Below are 17,473 nucleotides of genomic sequence, written 5' to 3'. Positions count from 1 at the left end.
CATAGACAGGTCATAGACTAACTATGAGCTCACAGGTGATTTACATGATACTTGATGAAATGAAAGTCCCAGAAATAATGATAAATAACAAAATCTACATTGAGGATTGAACTCTAGTCACTGGTTAAAGGGCTTCCCAGGTGGCGCAGTAGTAAAGAATCTGCCTGCCAGTGAATGAGATGCAAGAGACTTGGGTTTGATCTCTAGGTCGGGAAGATCTGCTGGTTTAGGAAATGGCAACATACTCCAGTATTCTTGCCTGGAACATTTCATGCACAGAGGAGCCTGGCAGGCTACAGTCCATGGGGTCACAAAGAATCATACACGACTGAGCATATACACACATACACATACACATACACACACACAAACACACCTGTTAATGTGGCAAGCATAGGAGCAAAAATGAGTCCAGGTGTTCAAATAGACCTATAAGATGAGGACAATTACAGTTAATTCTATATCATTCAATAGCATCATAAAAGAATGATACAAGTTTACCATAATGCACTCAGTAGAGTGGCTAACAAGAAAATGTTGGTGAGATTGTGGAGTAACTGGGACTCACGTATGATGCTGGCAGGAGGGTAAACTGGAACATCCATTTCAGAAATGTATTTGCTAGTGTTTACTAAAGTGGAACATATACACAATGTGATGGTGAACTTTATATGTCAACTGGACTGAAGGATGCCCAGACAGCTGATAAAATGTTATTTCTGCGGTGTTTCCAGAAGAGATTAGTGTTTGAATTGGTGAACTGAATGAAGCAGATAGCCCTACCCAAAATGAGCATCTCTCTCTGCTAAATCACTTCAGTCATGTCAGACTTTTAGTGACTCAATGGACAGCAGTCCGCCAGGCTCCTCTGTCCACAGGATTCTCCAGGCAAGAATATTGGAGCTGGTTTGTACTGGGTATATTCCAGGCAAGAATACTGGCATGCTGTTCTCCAGGGGATCTTCTTGACCCAGGGACTGGACCCATGTCTCTTACGTCTCCTGCACTGGCAGTCGGGTTCTTTACCATTAGTGGCACCAGGGAAGCCCACCCAATGTGAATGAGTGCCATCCAATCCTTTGAGGGACTCAGCAGAGCCAAAAGGCAGAGGAAGAACATTTTCACTTCCTGCTTGAGCTGGGACATCTGTCTTCTGCTGCCCCCAGATATCAACACTCCTGGTTTTCAGGCCTTTGGAGTCAGATCAGGACTTACATCATTGTCCCTCCGCCCCACCCCCCATTGGAGTGTTTTGTCAATTCTATTCCCTCTCATTGGTCACACTTGGGTAAGAATAGGAATCTTGTTAGGAATGTGTCTCCTCTGTATTCCCTCTTCCTTCATCTGTCACGTTCTGAGGATGTGACCCTTACTGCAGCCATGAAGGTGCTGAACTTGGACTGGGTGGGATGCTGGATGGACCCTGGCTTCACTAAGGCTTGTCAGCTAGACTCCCAGGGATATCTACTAACAGACTCTGCTCTAGGTCCATAGCCCTGAGTTTTGGAATGCCTTTGGTCCAGTCCTAGTGAGCTTGGGGGAGGCACACTAAGACAGTAAATGAGGTCTAGAGTGATGCCTGAGCAAAATACCTTGTACAGTTTTCATTTCAATCCCAAAAAAGGGCAATGCCAAAGAATGTTCAAACCACCCCACAATTGCACTCATTTTACATTCTAGCAAGGTAATGCTCAAAATCCTTCAAGTCAGGCTTCAACAGTGCGTGAACCATGAACTTCCAGATGTTCAAGCTGGATTTAGAAAAGGCATAGGAACCAGAGATCATATTGCCAATATTAGATGGATCATAGAGAAAGCGAAGGAATTCCAGAAAAACATCTACTTCTGCTTCATTGACTACACTAGAATCTTTGACCGTGTGGATCACAACAAACTGTGGAAAATTCTTCAAGGGATGGGAATACCAGACCACCTTACATGCCTCCTGAGAAACCTGCATGCAAGTCAAGAAGCAACAGTTAGAACCGGACACGGAACAATGGACTGGTTCCAAATTAGGAAAGGACTACATCAAGGCTGTATACTGTCACCCTGCTTATTTAACTTACATGCAGAGCACATGTTGTGAAAAGCCAGGTTGGATGAAGCACAAATGGAATCAAGAGTGCCAGGAGAAATATTAATAACCTCAGATATGCAGATGATACCACACCTATGATGGAAAGCGAAGGGAAACTAAAGAGCCCTTTGATGAAAGTGAAAGAGGAGAGTGAAAAAGCTGGCTTAAAACTCAACATTCAGAAAACTAAGATCATGGCATCTGGTCCCATCACTTCATGGGAAATAGATGGGGAGACGATGGAAACAGTGACAGACTTTATTTTCTTGGGCTCCCAAATCACTGCAGATGGTGACTGCAGCCATGAAATTAAAAGTCACTTGCTCCTTGGAAGAAAAGCTATGACCACCCTAGACAGCATATTAAAAAGCACAGACATGACTTTGCCAACAAAGGTCCATCTAGTCAAAGCTATGGTTTTTCCAGTAGTCATATATGAATGTAAGAGTTGGACCATAGCGAAGGCTGAGAGTTGATGAACTAATGTCTTCGAACTGTGGTGTTGGAGAAGACTCTTTAGAGTCCCTTGGACTGCAAGGAGATCCAACCAGTCCATCCTAAAGGAAATCAACCCTGAATATTCTTTGAAAGGACTGATGCTGAAGCTGAAACTCCAATACTATGGCCACCTGATGTGAAGTGCTGACTGATTTGAAAAGACCCTGATGTTGGGAAAGATTGAAGGCGGGAAGAGAAGGGGATGACAGAGGATGAGATGGTTGGATGGCATCACTGACTCAATGGACATGAGTTTGAGTCAACTCTGGGAGTTGGTGATGGATAGGGAGGCCTGGCGTGCTGCAGTCCATGGGGTAACAAAATGTCAGTCATGACGGTGCGACTGAACAACAAGAAGAACCCCACACCATATAGTGTTTGTGTAACTCTGCCCCTGCTCCAGAGGAGGGGTGCCTTTGAGCCGCTCCAGGCTTACATATTTAAGGTCAAGCTGGGAGGGAGATGATTGGACTTCCTAGAAATCTCAGGCGACCTTCCCTCTCATATATTATTCCACCCATGAGCCATGCTTGACACCTCACCTCCGAAGCCAGGTGAGGATGTTAGAGTCTGGAAGCTATGAGGCCTACTGTCCCTGAGGGTGTGGCTGGGCTTTCTGCTGACAATCCTGGTGCTGGCTTCTTAATCTATCATTTAGATAAGCCAACCTGGAGCACGGGCTTCCTGGTGACTCAGAATGTAAAGAATTTGCCTGCAGTGCAGGAGATCAGGATTCCATTCCTAGGTTGGGAAGATTCCCTGGAGGAAGGCATGGCTACCCACTCCAGGATTCTTGCCTGGGGAATTCCATGGAAAGAGGAGCCTGGTGGGCTACAGTCCAGGGGGGTTGCAATGAATCGGACACGACTGAGCGACTAACACTCACTCAGCTCAACTTATCCTGGAGCATGGCCAAACTTTAAAGCCTGCTTCAATCCACCAGTTTCTTTCCCTGAATGACACAACTGAATTAAACAAGGACCAGTGTCTTAAAGTTTGGAGTCTTGCCTAGCAGTGAGCTGAGAAAATGAGTCAACTCCAAAGCCCCTTTTGAGGACCACCCCATTCCTCACACCACACCCCTCAACCCAATACCTCTCGGATCCTCTTCTGCCATTCCTCAGTGAATTCAGGTGAGCTGGCGTTCACCTGGCTGGCATTGAGTGTCCACGCGGGGCACTTCCAGGTGGGAAGAGACAGCATGGCCAGGGAGGGTCCCAAGAAAGCAAAGGTCCCTCCCTGGAGAATGGGCAGCCTGGAGGAGGGGAAAGGAGACAGTTACCCATTAGCCCCTTTAACACTGGCCTGTCACTGGCCCCAGCAGAGGCCTTTTCATCCCAAGTCCTCCCTTGGTTTCAGGGCAACATATGAGTCCTGCAGTTCTCAGTTATAGGGAACTCCTGCTGCTGCTGCTAAGTCGCTTCAGTCGTGTCTGACTCTATGCGACCCCATAGATGGCAGCCCACCAGGCTCCCCTGTCCCTGGGATTCTCCAGGCAAGAACACTGGAGTGGGTTGCCATTTCCTTCTCCAATGCATGAAAGTGAAAAGTGAAAGTGAAATCGCTCAGTCGTGTCTGACTCTTTGTGACCCCATGGACTGCAGCCTACCAGGCTCCTCTGTCCATGGGATTTTCCAGGCAAGAGTACTGGAGTGGGGTGCCATTGCCTTCTCCGAGGGAACTCTTATCAATCTCCAAGTCAGATCCATGAACTTTGCCAAACTTTGGACACGTAGGAGAGGTGGGGAGGATAAGATCAGCAGACCTAATCCCAGTCCTGGAGATGCGAGCCCAGGAGCAGAGAGTCACGAACTGGGAAATGATCTGGGGCAGCACAGAGCTCAGGGAGCACGTTTGGTGGGTGCCACTGTCTTCCTCAGTCCCAGAGAAACTTCCCCAGACCCCAGGATCAAAACACAGTGCACACACGTCAAGTTCCCTCACTGACAAGAGATGCACAGCCTAGAATCCAGGTGGCTAAATTCCTTTGTGCCTTCAAAAATGAAAGGCGATTCCAGACCTCTACCTCCAGGCTCCTTTCTATCACATGGACTGAACATGCTTGAGGTCCATTATCAGGGCGTGTCCCCCACACAAGCCTTCCTTCTTCCTGGTCAGCGTCTCACTCTGGCCTCTGTGAGAACTTCCAGCAGTGTCCATCTGACTTGTCTCCCTTCAAGGTGAACATAGCCTGATAAGTCAACCTCCAATAATCCTGTCTTACTAGAAGGTCAGAAGCTGTTAAGGCTGACCTAGTCTCCTCACTTGCATATTATAATAGAACTGGTGTGAAGGGAGAATGGAACAGGATCTTAGCCTCTTACTTGCATTTGTCATGTATACCTTACCCAGTTTAGATACTTGTTCTTAACAATACTAAAAGAGTACTTTTGAAATCAGGATTCCACGAAGATAGCTTAAAGAGTCTCCTTGAGAATGAACCCATTTTATTTAATGAAAATATAAAGTATACGAAAGAGTTTTACTGCCTAACTGGATTTTGTCCTGGCTGAACATAGGAACTAGCAAGGGCTGAGCATCAGCCTCAGATGAGTTCACGGGTGCACTCAGGCATGGAGAGAGCTTAGACCTCCAGGTGATTCTAACATCAGCCAGGGTTGAGAACAACTGATCTAGATTCATAAATCTAGACCCATCAGGCTCCAAAAGAGATTGGAATATATGGCACAGACAGGGCAGGAAATATGGGTGATGGAATGGGTATGTATGAACAATTTTTTAGTTAAAAAATTATGGTGGGGAGAGATAAATTAGGAATTTGGGATTAACGTGTATACACTGTTATATATATAATAGGTAAACAACAAGGACCCTCTGTATAGCACAGGGAACTATAATCTATTTTATAATAATCTATAATGAAAGAGAATCTATATATAATATACATTCATATATATAAATGTTATACATATATATATACGTATAACTGAATCAATTTGCTATATACTTGAAACTAACACAATGTTGTAAATTAACTATACTTCAATTAAAAATTCATAGAAATTATGAAGCTCAGTATCTTGACAGAGAAGGGAAACACACTATATCATTGCAAAATCCCTTTCGAGCTTTTAAAATGAACATAGACACCTTTGCATATCATAGGTACAGACAGTATGTAATCCAAGATTTGTGTTTCAGTTTTTTGCTGTAATTCCATATGCACATTTCATTCATTCAACAAATATTTACTGAGGACTTGATCTGTGGGAGGCACTGGTTGTCAAGTATTGGAAATACCACAGTGAGTGAGACAAAACTCCCACTTATATTCTAGTTACATATTTCCTGTTTAGCCCTGGTACTAACAAACTACTCATTTACAGTAACTTACTCTCAGGGATTCTTTAAACAGTTTACAGTTATACTTATAAACAATCCATCATTGCTATACCACCATGGCCTCAGCCATTTCAGTATTACTGGGTTCCTTGAGGGCAGAGAAGTCTAGTTTTCTTTTCTATCCCTCCAGCACCAAGGTTAGTATTATAAAATCTATCAATATTGGGGTTTCTCATTTCATTTTTTTAGTTTAATAGGCATATAATGAAATCCTGACAAAAGTGAATTTGCATTTCATTAAGTCACAAAAGATGTGATTTTTATGTCTGTTTTTCCTTGTCTATAAACTATTTTACTCATTACATAGAAATTAGACACTGCCAAAATATATTTAAAACAGTTTTACTGATGGTGAGATTTGTTTTCACTTAAAAAATATTTTCTGTTATTATATCCCTAACTTAGAACTTATTTAAGGGATATTTCAAAAATTTCAAGTAGTTCAGCATTTTTCTAACTCTGTTCATGTTATTTTTTTCAAGATTATTACATGTAGTTGGGATAATGTACTAACATGATAGATGCACTTTTTACCTTTTTTTTTTTTTTTTGGCTACACCTCTCAGCTTGCAGAATCTTAGTTCACCCACCAAGGGAACTTGCATCAAAAGTACTGAATCCTCACCACTGAACAACCAAGGAATTCCCTCTACCTTTTTGAAACTACTAAATACATTTTATGTTCAAGAGCAAGATGAATTGTTTCCATTAATTTACTAGAGTTTATTCCTATGTCCTAAAAAAAAGTCTCCTGATGAAAGTGAAAGAGGAGAGTGAAAAAGTTGGCTTAAAGCTCAACATTCAGAAAACTAAGATCATGGCATCTGGTCCCATCGCTTCATGGGAAATAGATGGGGAAACAGTGGAAATAGTGTCAGACTTTATTTTTGGGGGCTCCAAAATCACTGCAGATGGTGATTGCAGCCATGAAATTAAAAGACGCTTACTCCTTGGAAGGAAAGTTATGACCAACCTAGACAGCATGTTGAAAAGCAGAGACATTACTTTGCCAACTAAGGTCCGTCTAGTCAAGGCTATGGTTTTTCCAGTAGTCATGTATGGATGTGAGAGTTGGACTGTGAAGAAAGCTGAGCACTGAAGAATTGATGCTTTTGAACTGTGGTGTTGGAGAAGACTCTTGAGAGTCCCTTGGACTGCAAGGAGATCCAACCAGTCCATTCTGAAGGAGATCAGCCTTGGGATTTCTTTGGAAGGAATGACGCTAAAGCTGAAACTCCAGTACTTTGGCCACCTCATGTGAAGAATTGACTGATTGGAAAAGACTCTGATGCTGGGAGGGATTGGGGGCAGGAGGAGAAGGCGACGACAGAGGATGAGATGGCTGGATGGCATCACTGACTTGATGGACGTGAGTCTGAGTGAACTCCAGGAGTTGGTGATGGACAGGGAGGCCTGGCGTGCTGCAATTCATGGGGTCACAAAGAGTCGGACACGACTGAGCAACTGAACTGAACTGAACTGATTCCTATGTCCTACAGTTAGATTCACACAACATATCCATAAATTCTTCCTTCCCTCTCCTATACTCAGATCCTCCAATCCGATTTTCCATCCATTCCTGTCCCCCTCCCCACCTTGTTTTATGAGCATTACCACCTTGCTCGTAACTTCTTATTGATACTCTTTTGACAGAGATCTATGTATATTTCTTGCATTTCTACTATGCAAGAAAAATTACATTTTTCTTTTATGCACTTTCTTGGTACATGTTTAAGATATATGCATTCAGTATCACTACAAGGTTTTCATTGTTCTATACACATTTTACCTTTTATGGTGACTTTTATGTGTATCTCAGAGCTGCTTTTAATTTCACAATTAATTTCATCTTATTTTAAAATTTTTACCTTAAATATGATTCACTATTATTATATGTATGCCTTCTAATTCTTTTGTGAACCACAGATTGTTGATTTTTAAAATTCAACACTTTAGAAATAGAAGGGCCATTTGAAGCATATCCAACCTGGCCTTATCATTTTATAGATAACGGATCTGGAGCCCAAGGTCATAGAGTTAACCAGGATGTCTTGGGTTTTTTCACCATGGCGATATAACACCAGTTAAGAGCATGGTATAGACCAAAGGCAAGTTTGAATACGACTTTGTCTTATCAGCTGTGTGACCAAGGCATGTTGCCCAACTTCTGCAAGCCTCAGTGTCCTCTTTGACAAAATATAGTAGTAATGTCCCAAGGAGTAACTGTGAAGATAAAATATATGTAAGTGATTAGCATGATGCCTGGGGAAGAGCTCAATGAATAGAATAATTTTCATTATTATTCCCTCTGAAATGTGTGGTTACTTCTGGAAAGGGTCACTTGGTCAGTTCAGTCACTCAATCATGTCAACTCTTTGTGACCCTATGGACTGCAGCACATCAGGCTTCCCTGTCCATCACCAACTCCTGGACCTTGCTCAAACTCATGTCCACTGAGTCAGTGATGCCATCCAACCATCTCATCCTCTGTCGGCCCCTTCTACCCTCAATCTTTCCCAGCATCAGGGTCTTTTCTAATGAGTCGGCTCTTTGGATCAGGTGCCCAAAGTATTAGAGCTTCATCTCAAGCATCAGTCCTTCCAAAGAATAATCAGCGTTGATTTCCTTTAGGATGGACTGGTTTGACCTCCTTGCAGTCCAAGGGACTCTCAAGAGTCTTCTCCAACACCACAGTTCAAAGGCATTAGTTCTTCAACACTCAGCCTTCTTTATGGTCCAACTCTCACATCCATACATGACTACTGGAAAAACCATAGCTTTACTATATGGAACTTTGTCAGCAAAGTCATGTCTTTGCTTTTTAATATGCTATCTAGGTTGGTTATAACTTTTCTTCCAAGTAGCAAGCATCTTTTAATTTCATGGCTGAAAGTCACCATCTGCAGAAAATAAAGTCTGCCACTGTTTCCACTGTTTTCCCATCTATTTGCCAGGAAGTGATGGAACCAGATGACATGATCTTAGTTTTTTGAATGTTGAGCTTTAAGCCAACTTTTTCACTCTCCTCTTTCACTTTCATCAAGAGGCTCTTTAGTTCCTCTTCACTTTCTGCATTAAGGGTGGTGTCATCTGCATATCTGAGGTTATTGATATTTCTCCTGGCAGTCTTGATTCCAGCTTGTGCTTCATCCAACCTGGCATTTCACAACATGTATTTTGCATGCAAGTTAAATAAGCAGGGTGATAGTATACAGCCTTTGGGTATTCTTTTCCCAATTTGGAACCAGTCCATTGCTCCATATCCTTTTCTAACTGTTACTTCTTGACCTGCATACATGTTTCTCAGGAGGCAGGTAAGGTGGTCTGTTCTTCCCATCTCTTGAAGAGTTTTCCACAGTTTGTTGTGATCCACACAGTCAAAGGCTTTAGTGTAGTCAATGAAGCAGAAGCAGATGTTTTTTTGGAATTCTCTTGCTTTCTCTACAATCCATCTAATATTGGCAATATGATCTCTGGTTCCTCTGCCTTTTCTAAATCCAGTTTGAACATCTGAAATTTCACGGTTCACGTACTGTTGAAGCCTGGTTTCAGTCAGCTCAGTTGGTAAAGAATCCATCTGCAATGCAGGAGACCCTGGTTTGATTTCTGAGTCAGGAAGATCTGCTGGAGAAGGGATAGACTACCTACTCCAATATTCTTGGGCTTCCCTTGTGGCTCAGCTGGTAAAAATCCGCCTGCAGTGTGGGAGAATTGGGTCTGATCCATAGGTTGAGAAGATCCCCTGGAGAAGGGAACATCTACCCACTCCAGTATTGCGACCTGGAGAAACTATGGGATCACAAAGAGTCGGACACGACTGACTGACTGAACTGAACTGGACTGAAAGATTCAAAGGATGTGGGGCTCATGAAACATGCCCTGATGTTAAAGTTAACCATTAAAACTTTTCTAAGTTTAAAAGTTAAGTTTAAACTTAGTTTAAATGGTTAAAAGTTAACCATTAAAACTTTTCTAAGAAAAAGTTTTAAATGGCTCTTATTTCTGCCAGTTATAAAGCAACACGTGGACTCTGAAGAAAAATTAATGGTAAATAAAAACACAAAGCATAAATCACCATAATTCCACAACCCAGAAATAATTATTAACATTTCATTCTAATCATTTTTTTTAACCCTTGAGTAGATAAACTTTATCAGCACATGTACAATATTGGTACATACCTTTCATATATAATGTGTATCACCCAGAAATAACCTTTAACATTTCTTTGATTCCTTTTGCCATCTTTAACTAGATAAATGATTATCAATATACATAAGATGTATTTCTCTCATGGGCTTCCCTGGTGGCTTAGCAGTACAGAATCTGCCTGCAATGCAGAAGACCCAATTTTGATTCCGGGGTTTGGAAAATCTCCTGGAGAAGGGCATGGCCACCTACTCAAGTATTCTTACCTGGAGAATCCCATGGACAGAGGAGCCTAGTAGGCTACAGTCCATAAGGTCACAATGGGACATGACTAAAGCGACTTAGCAAGCACGCACAGACTTCCAGTGGCACCTCTGGTGGCTTGTGCGATTGTCATCGAGGCAAGGGCAAGGTGGCTGAAGACCTCTGGCGATGGGCATGGACTTTCTGCAGAACCTAGCAACAGATACAGAGCTCGGGCAGATCAGGGCCCAGCTGCAGGCAAGTCCACGGAAGAAAAGGACCCAGGCTGATTTGGGCAAGACTACATAGAAGCCAGGTCTGAATGTTCTTTGGGCAGAAATACTGGCTCCACACTTGAGACATTCCCAGGAAAATAAAAGGGAGATATATCACTTGGAACCACTCCAGAAAAAGAAAATCCCAGGTAAAAATGAATCATTCTAGAAATGGAATTATTCCAGAAATGGAATTAAGACCCAGAATTACACAGTCAATATTTTGTTTTCTTTAGTGATTGCATTTAAACTTAATGCTTTCTTTTGAAATGAATGGTTATATAAATTCAGAACTGAGCACCTCAGTGGGAAGGCCCTTGGGGGATACACCCAAGACCCCTAAAGACACATCAGGGAGGCAGCCATCCCTCTGCCAAGGGTTGTAGCTGCCTGCCCCACAATGGGCACTGCACTCTTCAGCTCTTATCAGGGAAGCTGTTTTTTTGCCTCTTATCATTCCCTTTGACTATTTAATGTGGTTTTAATCATTAACATATTCTGAAGTCTTATTGCAGTATCAGCATTTGTGTTTGCAGTCTAAAAAGTACATCATTAAATACTGTTTATCCAATAATCTGCAATCAATCAAGTCTACTAGACCTTTGATTCACAGGCTATCAGCTAGTTTTATAATTTCTAATGTCTCTAATGAGCCACTGTACTTGTTAGTCTCTAAACAGGAAGCCTATTTCAGGGAAATAATCTCAGGTGTATTCCTGTCCCCACCTTAGTCTAAGACATTAGCATGGCTTTCTTTCTTAATTTTATTTCCCTGTTTCTCTGCATGTTTAATTAGGCTGCAGATTCTTTTAACTCTATCTTCTGATTTTGTTTTGTCTCTCACAGGGTTTACCAGAAGCCGAGGCCCACAAGCACCCTCAGTGTTGAGATTCCAGTTGGAACATAGTACTGCATCATCTTCTCTGTCAACAACACAGGTGTCCACATATTAGAGATGGAAGGACTTATCGATATGACACACTTCAACTCCCTCATTTTACAGACGAGAACACTGGGTTTTAGAGAGGGTGAATGGCTTGTGCAGCTTCCCACAGCACAGAAGCCAGAACTAGAATTCAGGCCCTCAGCTTCCAAGATCAACATTTTTCCATTTTTATAGTGAACACCATCTCAATTTAAGGCAAGGAGCTTCCCCACCTAGAAGAGCCTTGCGTATGTAAGTCTCCATGGGGCGGCTCAGGGGTGGGGCCTCCTGGGTGTCCAGGCAGGTGGCTGCAAGGCCTCTCTACTGCAGCACCTGTCACTCCAGGGACTGATCCTGGAAAGGTAGGAGGGGTCCTGGATATCAGGGACTTGAGAAACAGACCAGACCAAACCTTAAACCTCTCTCAGTGCTTGGTGGGGGATTGGGGAAAATCTTGGCCTCAAAGATGATTACAGAAGAAGGAAGAGAGAGAAGGGAAATAATTTGACAAAGATGTAGGCTCTAAACCCCTCTCCTCAACAAAAAATGGGAGACCTTAAGCACTGGCATATCTCCTGTAAATGACTTGCAAAAGCAGCACTTTGGAAAGAGCCTTTGATTTGATTTAGGCAAGACGACTAGGTTAGGAAGGAATATTCTCTAGATACTCTCTGCTGCTGCTGCTGCTGCTAAGTTACTTCAGTCGTGTCCGACTCTGTGTGACCCCATAGATGGTAGCCCACCAGGCTTCCCCGTCCCTGGGATTCTCCAGGCAAGAACACTGGAGTGGGTTGCCATTTCCTTCTCCAACGCAAGAAAGGGAAAAGTGAAAGTGAAGTCGCTCAGTCGTGTCCAGCTCTTCGCGACCCCATGGACTGCAGCCTTCCAGGCTCCTCTGTCCATGGGATTTTCCAGGCAAGAGTACTGGAGTGGGGTGCCATTGCCTTCTCTGCTATATACTCTCTACAGGCAGCCTATCTTGGAAATAATTAGCCACTTTGTAACAGCCTTCACTTGTAGTTTGATTCAGATAATTGATAAAGGATAAAAGTTCTCATCAGAAAGAATTTTTTTTTCTGTTTCTTTAATTTTATATTTATGTGAGATGATGGATGTTCATTAAATCTACTGTGCTAATCATTTCTTGATGTATGTAAGTCAAATCATTATGCTGTACACTTACACAATGTTGTCTGTCAATCACATGTCAATGAAACTGGAAGGAAAAAAAGAATAAATAGAAATTTTTCCTCTCAAGTCATTTTCTCATAAGACAGGTTGGGCAGAAGCACATCATAGGGAAAGTTTTCCATTTTCCTCTGCATCTCCAAAACTGGGCACAGACTTGGCACAGATTAGGTCACAAGCGGACTTACAGTGAAGATTTCCTCACTTGCACTGCTCCTTCTGAAGTCCAGGGAGGAGTCCCCACAGTGTGTTCAGTAGCACAAGCCTTGTAGAATTTGCAAAGGTAAAAGGTTTCAAGCATGGCCATCTGTAGCTATTTGTATTACTTTAACGAAGAACTCTGGCTAATGTAGATAGTAAATGTTGGTGCTGGGACTTGAACTTATGTGCTTACTTCTGATCCTGTGCTCCCTCTATCATGTCACACCAGCTTTCTAACTCATCTCAGGCTATAAGCCAAGCATACCTTATTGCCACCCTGGGAGATAAAAGTCAGAATCCATGGAGAGGAGTTTTACCTACCTGATTCCTAAAAGTACTTGAAGGAGAGTGCAGATGCCAGAGACGAAGAAAGTGGTGCTGATGAGGTAGCTCTGGGACAGGGGATCATGCTGCAAACACAGGTCCTTAGCCAAGATGAGCGGCACTGCCACAAGCCCCCCTAGGGCCGTGAGGAAGTGCTGTAGGCAGAGCAGAGAGAGGACACAAACTTAGAGATGCTGTGGCTGCCTACTCCACCTAATCCTATTCCTTCTACTGGAGGCTCAACCTTTGGTCTCGGAGGAGATCCAGGCAAGTGGCAGAAACTAGGAAGGCCTGGCAGCAAGTAGCAGGGACACAACCAGAAGGTCTGGGGTTCAAAGGCAGGACCCCAGGGCTGAGAACTGCTGTTTTAGGTAAGAAACCAAGGTAGGGACACAGTGTGGGAGGATATAACAGGAGCCAAGGAGGTGGCCTTAAGAATAGGAAAAGACAAGAGGCTCATTATTAAAATAAGGCACAAGGTGAGGGCAAGACCATTGACCAGGCCTGAGCACATTCTTCAAGACTGCTGCTGCTGCTGCTGCTGCTAAGACGCTTCAGTCGTGTCCGACTCTGTGCGACCCCATAGTTGGCAGCCCACCAGGCTCCCCCGTCCCTGGGATTCTCCAGGCAAGAACACTGGAGTGGGTTGCCATTTCCTTCTCCAATGCATGAAAGTGAAAAGTGAAAGGGAAGTCTCTCAGTCGTGTCCGACTCTTAGCGACCCCACGGACGGCAGCCCACCAGGCTCCTCCATCCATGGGATTTTCCAGGCAAGAGTACTGGAGTGGGGTGCCATTGCCTTCTCCACTTCAAGACTAATTATATATTAGGTCAGAAAACAGCATCAGCACATTTAAGAAGACTGAAATCAAAGCAACAATCTTTTCTGTCTGCAATGGTCTGAAACTGGAAATTGACAAGAGGAAGGAAACTGGACACAAGCTGGTGGAAATTAAGAAACACACTCCTGAACAACCAATGGGTCAAAGAAGAAATCAAAAGGGAAATAAAAAGTAACTTAAGACAAATGAAAATGGAAATACAACATACCGAAACTAGTGGGATGCAGCAAAAGCAGTTCTAAGAGGACAGTTTATAACAATCTATACCTGCATTAAGAAAGAAAAAAGGTCTTAAATAAACAATTTTATTTCTCAAAGAACTGGAAAAGGAAGAACAAACTGAGTCTCAAGTTAGAAGAGAGGGAAAAAATACAGATCAGAACAGGAATAAATGAAATGAAAAACAATAGGAAAAAATCAACAAAATGAGAGCTTTTTAAAGGTAAACAAACCCTTAGCTAAACTCAGAAAAAAGGAGAGAGGACTCAAATAAAATGAGACATGATACGATAGAAATGCAAAGTACCATAAAACAGTAGTACCATTACACACCAAGAAATTGGATAACATAGAAGAAATGGATAGATTACTAGAAAGACACAATTTACCAAGACTGAATCATGAAGAAATAGAAAATATGAACAGACCAATGACTAGTGAGGAGACTAAAACCGTAATCAAAATTTCCCAACAAAGAAAAGCCCAAGACCAGATGATTTCACTGGCAAATTCTATCAAATATCTAAAGAAGAATTAACACCAAGCCTTCCCAAACTCCTCCAAAAATTGAAGAGGAGGGACCACTCCCAAACTCATTTTACAATCCAGCATAACCCTGATGGGGTTGTGGCTCAGACGGTAAGGAATCTGCCCGCAATGCAGGAGACCCAGGTTTGATCCTTGGGTTGGGAGGATCCCCTGGAGAAGGAAATGGCAAGCGGCTCCAGTATTCTTGCCTGGAAAATCCCATGGACAGAGGAGCCTAGCAGGTTACAGTCCATGGGGTCGCAAGGAGTTGGACACAACTGAGCGACTTTCACATAACCCTGATACCACAGCAAGATAAAGACCCTACGAGGAAAGAAAATTACAGGCCAATATCCCTCATGGATATAGATGTAAAACTTCTCAATGAAATCCTAGCAAACAGCATTCTACGGTACATTAAAAGGTCCATATGCCATGATTAAGTAGGATTTTTGTCCCTGGAATGTTAAATATATACAAATCAGTAAATATGATACACCATATTAATAACATGAAAAATAAAAATCCTATCACCCCAATGGATGCAGAAAAAAACATTTGACAAAATTCAACACCCTTTCATAATGAAGTATCTACATTATCCATTTTATTGGCTCACAATAATATTTTTAAAAATAGTAATCCATTTGCTTCTCTTCTTTTGTGGAAAAGCACCAGGAAGCAAACAAAAAAGTATATCCCATCCCTGATATTCCACATTGAACATTTGGGGATGAAAATGAAAATGAATCCATCTATGAGATTAAAGATTCATGCTACAAAAAGTTACAAAACAAATAGTAAAAGTTGAAAGCTCCCTTCCTTTTTCTAGTTCCTCAACCCAAGGTTAAATACCTCTATTAGTTTCTTATGATTCCTTCAAAACATGCAAAAATTACTACATATACTTATTTCTGCTGTTCTATCTCTATTTTTGTTTGTTAGTCTTTAACATAAAAAAATCACACTATACACAGTTATTTACTTGACTTTTTTCATTTAATCTATGTTGGTGATCATTTTTTAACAGCAAGGTAAATATATCCTTCTAACAGCTACATTAAAAAATTATTTGTTAGAATATACCACAGTTCTCTAAGATGGATATTTTGGGGGTGTTTCTGGGTTTTGTTTGCTGTTGTGATTTTACGATTAATCAATAGAACCACTTTATACTTATCTTAACAAGTCTTGCCAGCATATCTAGAGAGAAATTCTTAAAAAAAAATTTTTTTTTGTTTCATTTGGCCATGCCACGCGATTTGTGGGAACTTAGTTCCCCTACCAGGGATTGAACCCATGCCCTTGGTCGTGAAATGATGGACTCCTAACCACTGGATCACTGGGGAATTCTCTACAGAAAAATTCTTGAGCATTAGGGCCTGGGTTAAATAACATGTGTTTTACAAGTTAATAGAAAAGTTGCACCAGATAACATTCCAAAAAGTGTTTGACAATGCTTGTTTTCCAATATTCCCCAAGCACTGGTTATGAAACATTTCAGCTGTTGCCAAAAAAATAATAATTGCTATCTTGGTAAAACAAAATAAAACAAAACTCACAATGGCCCAGTTGGTGTCCTTGATGTGACCTATTAGCTTAGCATGGGGGAGAATCTTCCCCTAACTCCCTGCCCCCATCCCCAAACTCCGTGGGAGAAAAGAGAGCCTGGAGGAGCCTTGAGTCCCCTAAAGGTCAACAGCATGGAAGCCAAAAACATGAGCAACTGAAGTTAGATCTTGACTAATTTGACCTGTGTGTGTCGATGTGCCCTTTGAGACAGAGCCTCCTTGCACCCAATGCTTCTGTGTCCCATTACCTGGATCCCCAAGAAGATGCAGAGATACCATGGTGGGATATCCAGGATGCCATAAGCCATGTGGCTGCTGCTGGAACTCTTGAGCTGGCCATCCTTCTTGCTGCCTTGATCACCTTCATGGGAGCTGAGCACACCATCACCCCTCTGCTGGGAAAAAGACAAAAACATGTTTGAGCATTTCAAGAGGAATCAAGTGCATTTTGATGCCAAAAGCTTGGCCTCTATGCACCAGTGTCAAATCAAATCTCGGAGACAGAGTTTTGGATGAAGTAGAAAAGAATAGCTTATTGCTTTGCCAGGCAAAGGGGAACACAGTGGCTCCTGCCCTCGAAAACTGTGTGTCTCCACCCAGTGGGATTTGGTGAGAAGTTTTATAGCAACGGCTCAAGCATGGGGCTGCTAATAAGATTAGGCCGTGTACAGTTCAGTTCACTCAGTCGTGTCCGACTCTTTGTGACCCCATGGACTGCAGCACGCCAGGCCTCACTGTCCATCACCAACTCACGGAGTTTACTCAAACTCATGTCCATCAAGTCGGTGATGCCATCCAACCATCTCATCCTCTGTTATCCCTTCTCCTCCTGCCTTCAATCTTTCCCAGCATCAGAGTCTTTCAAATGACTCAGTTCTTCCCATTAGGTGGCCAAAGTATTGGACGTTTCAGCTACAGCATCAGTCCTTCCAATGAATACTCAGGACTGATTTCCTTTAGGATGGACTGGCTGGAACTCTTTGCAGCCCAAGAGACTCTCAAGAGTCTTCTCCAACACCACAGTTCAAAAGCATCAATTCTTTGGCACTCAGCTTTCTTTATAGTTC

General features: G+C 42.5%; 1 protein-coding gene across 15 annotated transcripts in view; it reads right to left on the bottom strand.

Annotated features, from left to right (window-relative positions):
- Window positions 1-17,473, bottom strand: part of LOC147373751 (solute carrier family 23 member 2-like) — an 87,590-nt gene that overhangs the window by 41,076 nt on the left and 29,041 nt on the right. For 4 of the 15 annotated variants that reach the window (XR_015162038.1, XM_086395463.1, XM_086395466.1 and 1 more), the window contains exons 3-5: window positions 16,655-16,801; window positions 13,244-13,401; window positions 3,674-3,833 (exon numbers count right to left, since the gene is read on the bottom strand). Coding sequence is in view for 12 of the 15 variants with exons in the window: in XM_086395463.1 (XP_086251589.1) it covers window positions 3,674-3,833; window positions 13,244-13,401; window positions 16,655-16,801 (465 nt within the window). In the remaining 3 variants the exon portion in view is untranslated. Of the gene's footprint in view, window positions 1-3,673; window positions 3,834-4,604; window positions 4,754-10,356; window positions 10,497-13,243; window positions 13,402-16,654; window positions 16,802-17,473 lie in introns of those variants that run through there. The other 11 variants (XR_015162039.1, XM_086395465.1, XM_086395478.1 and 8 more) reach the window with 9 other exon arrangements.

This window comes from Bos grunniens, chromosome 4 (genome assembly GCF_055505025.1).
Source record: "Bos grunniens cultivar Pamir isolate PY7600 chromosome 4, Bosgru_T2T1.0, whole genome shotgun sequence".
Classification (NCBI taxonomy): Eukaryota; Metazoa; Chordata; class Mammalia; order Artiodactyla; family Bovidae; genus Bos; species Bos grunniens.
Note: the sequence above shows the minus strand (reverse complement) of the source record. Positions and strands in the feature narration are given on the sequence as shown.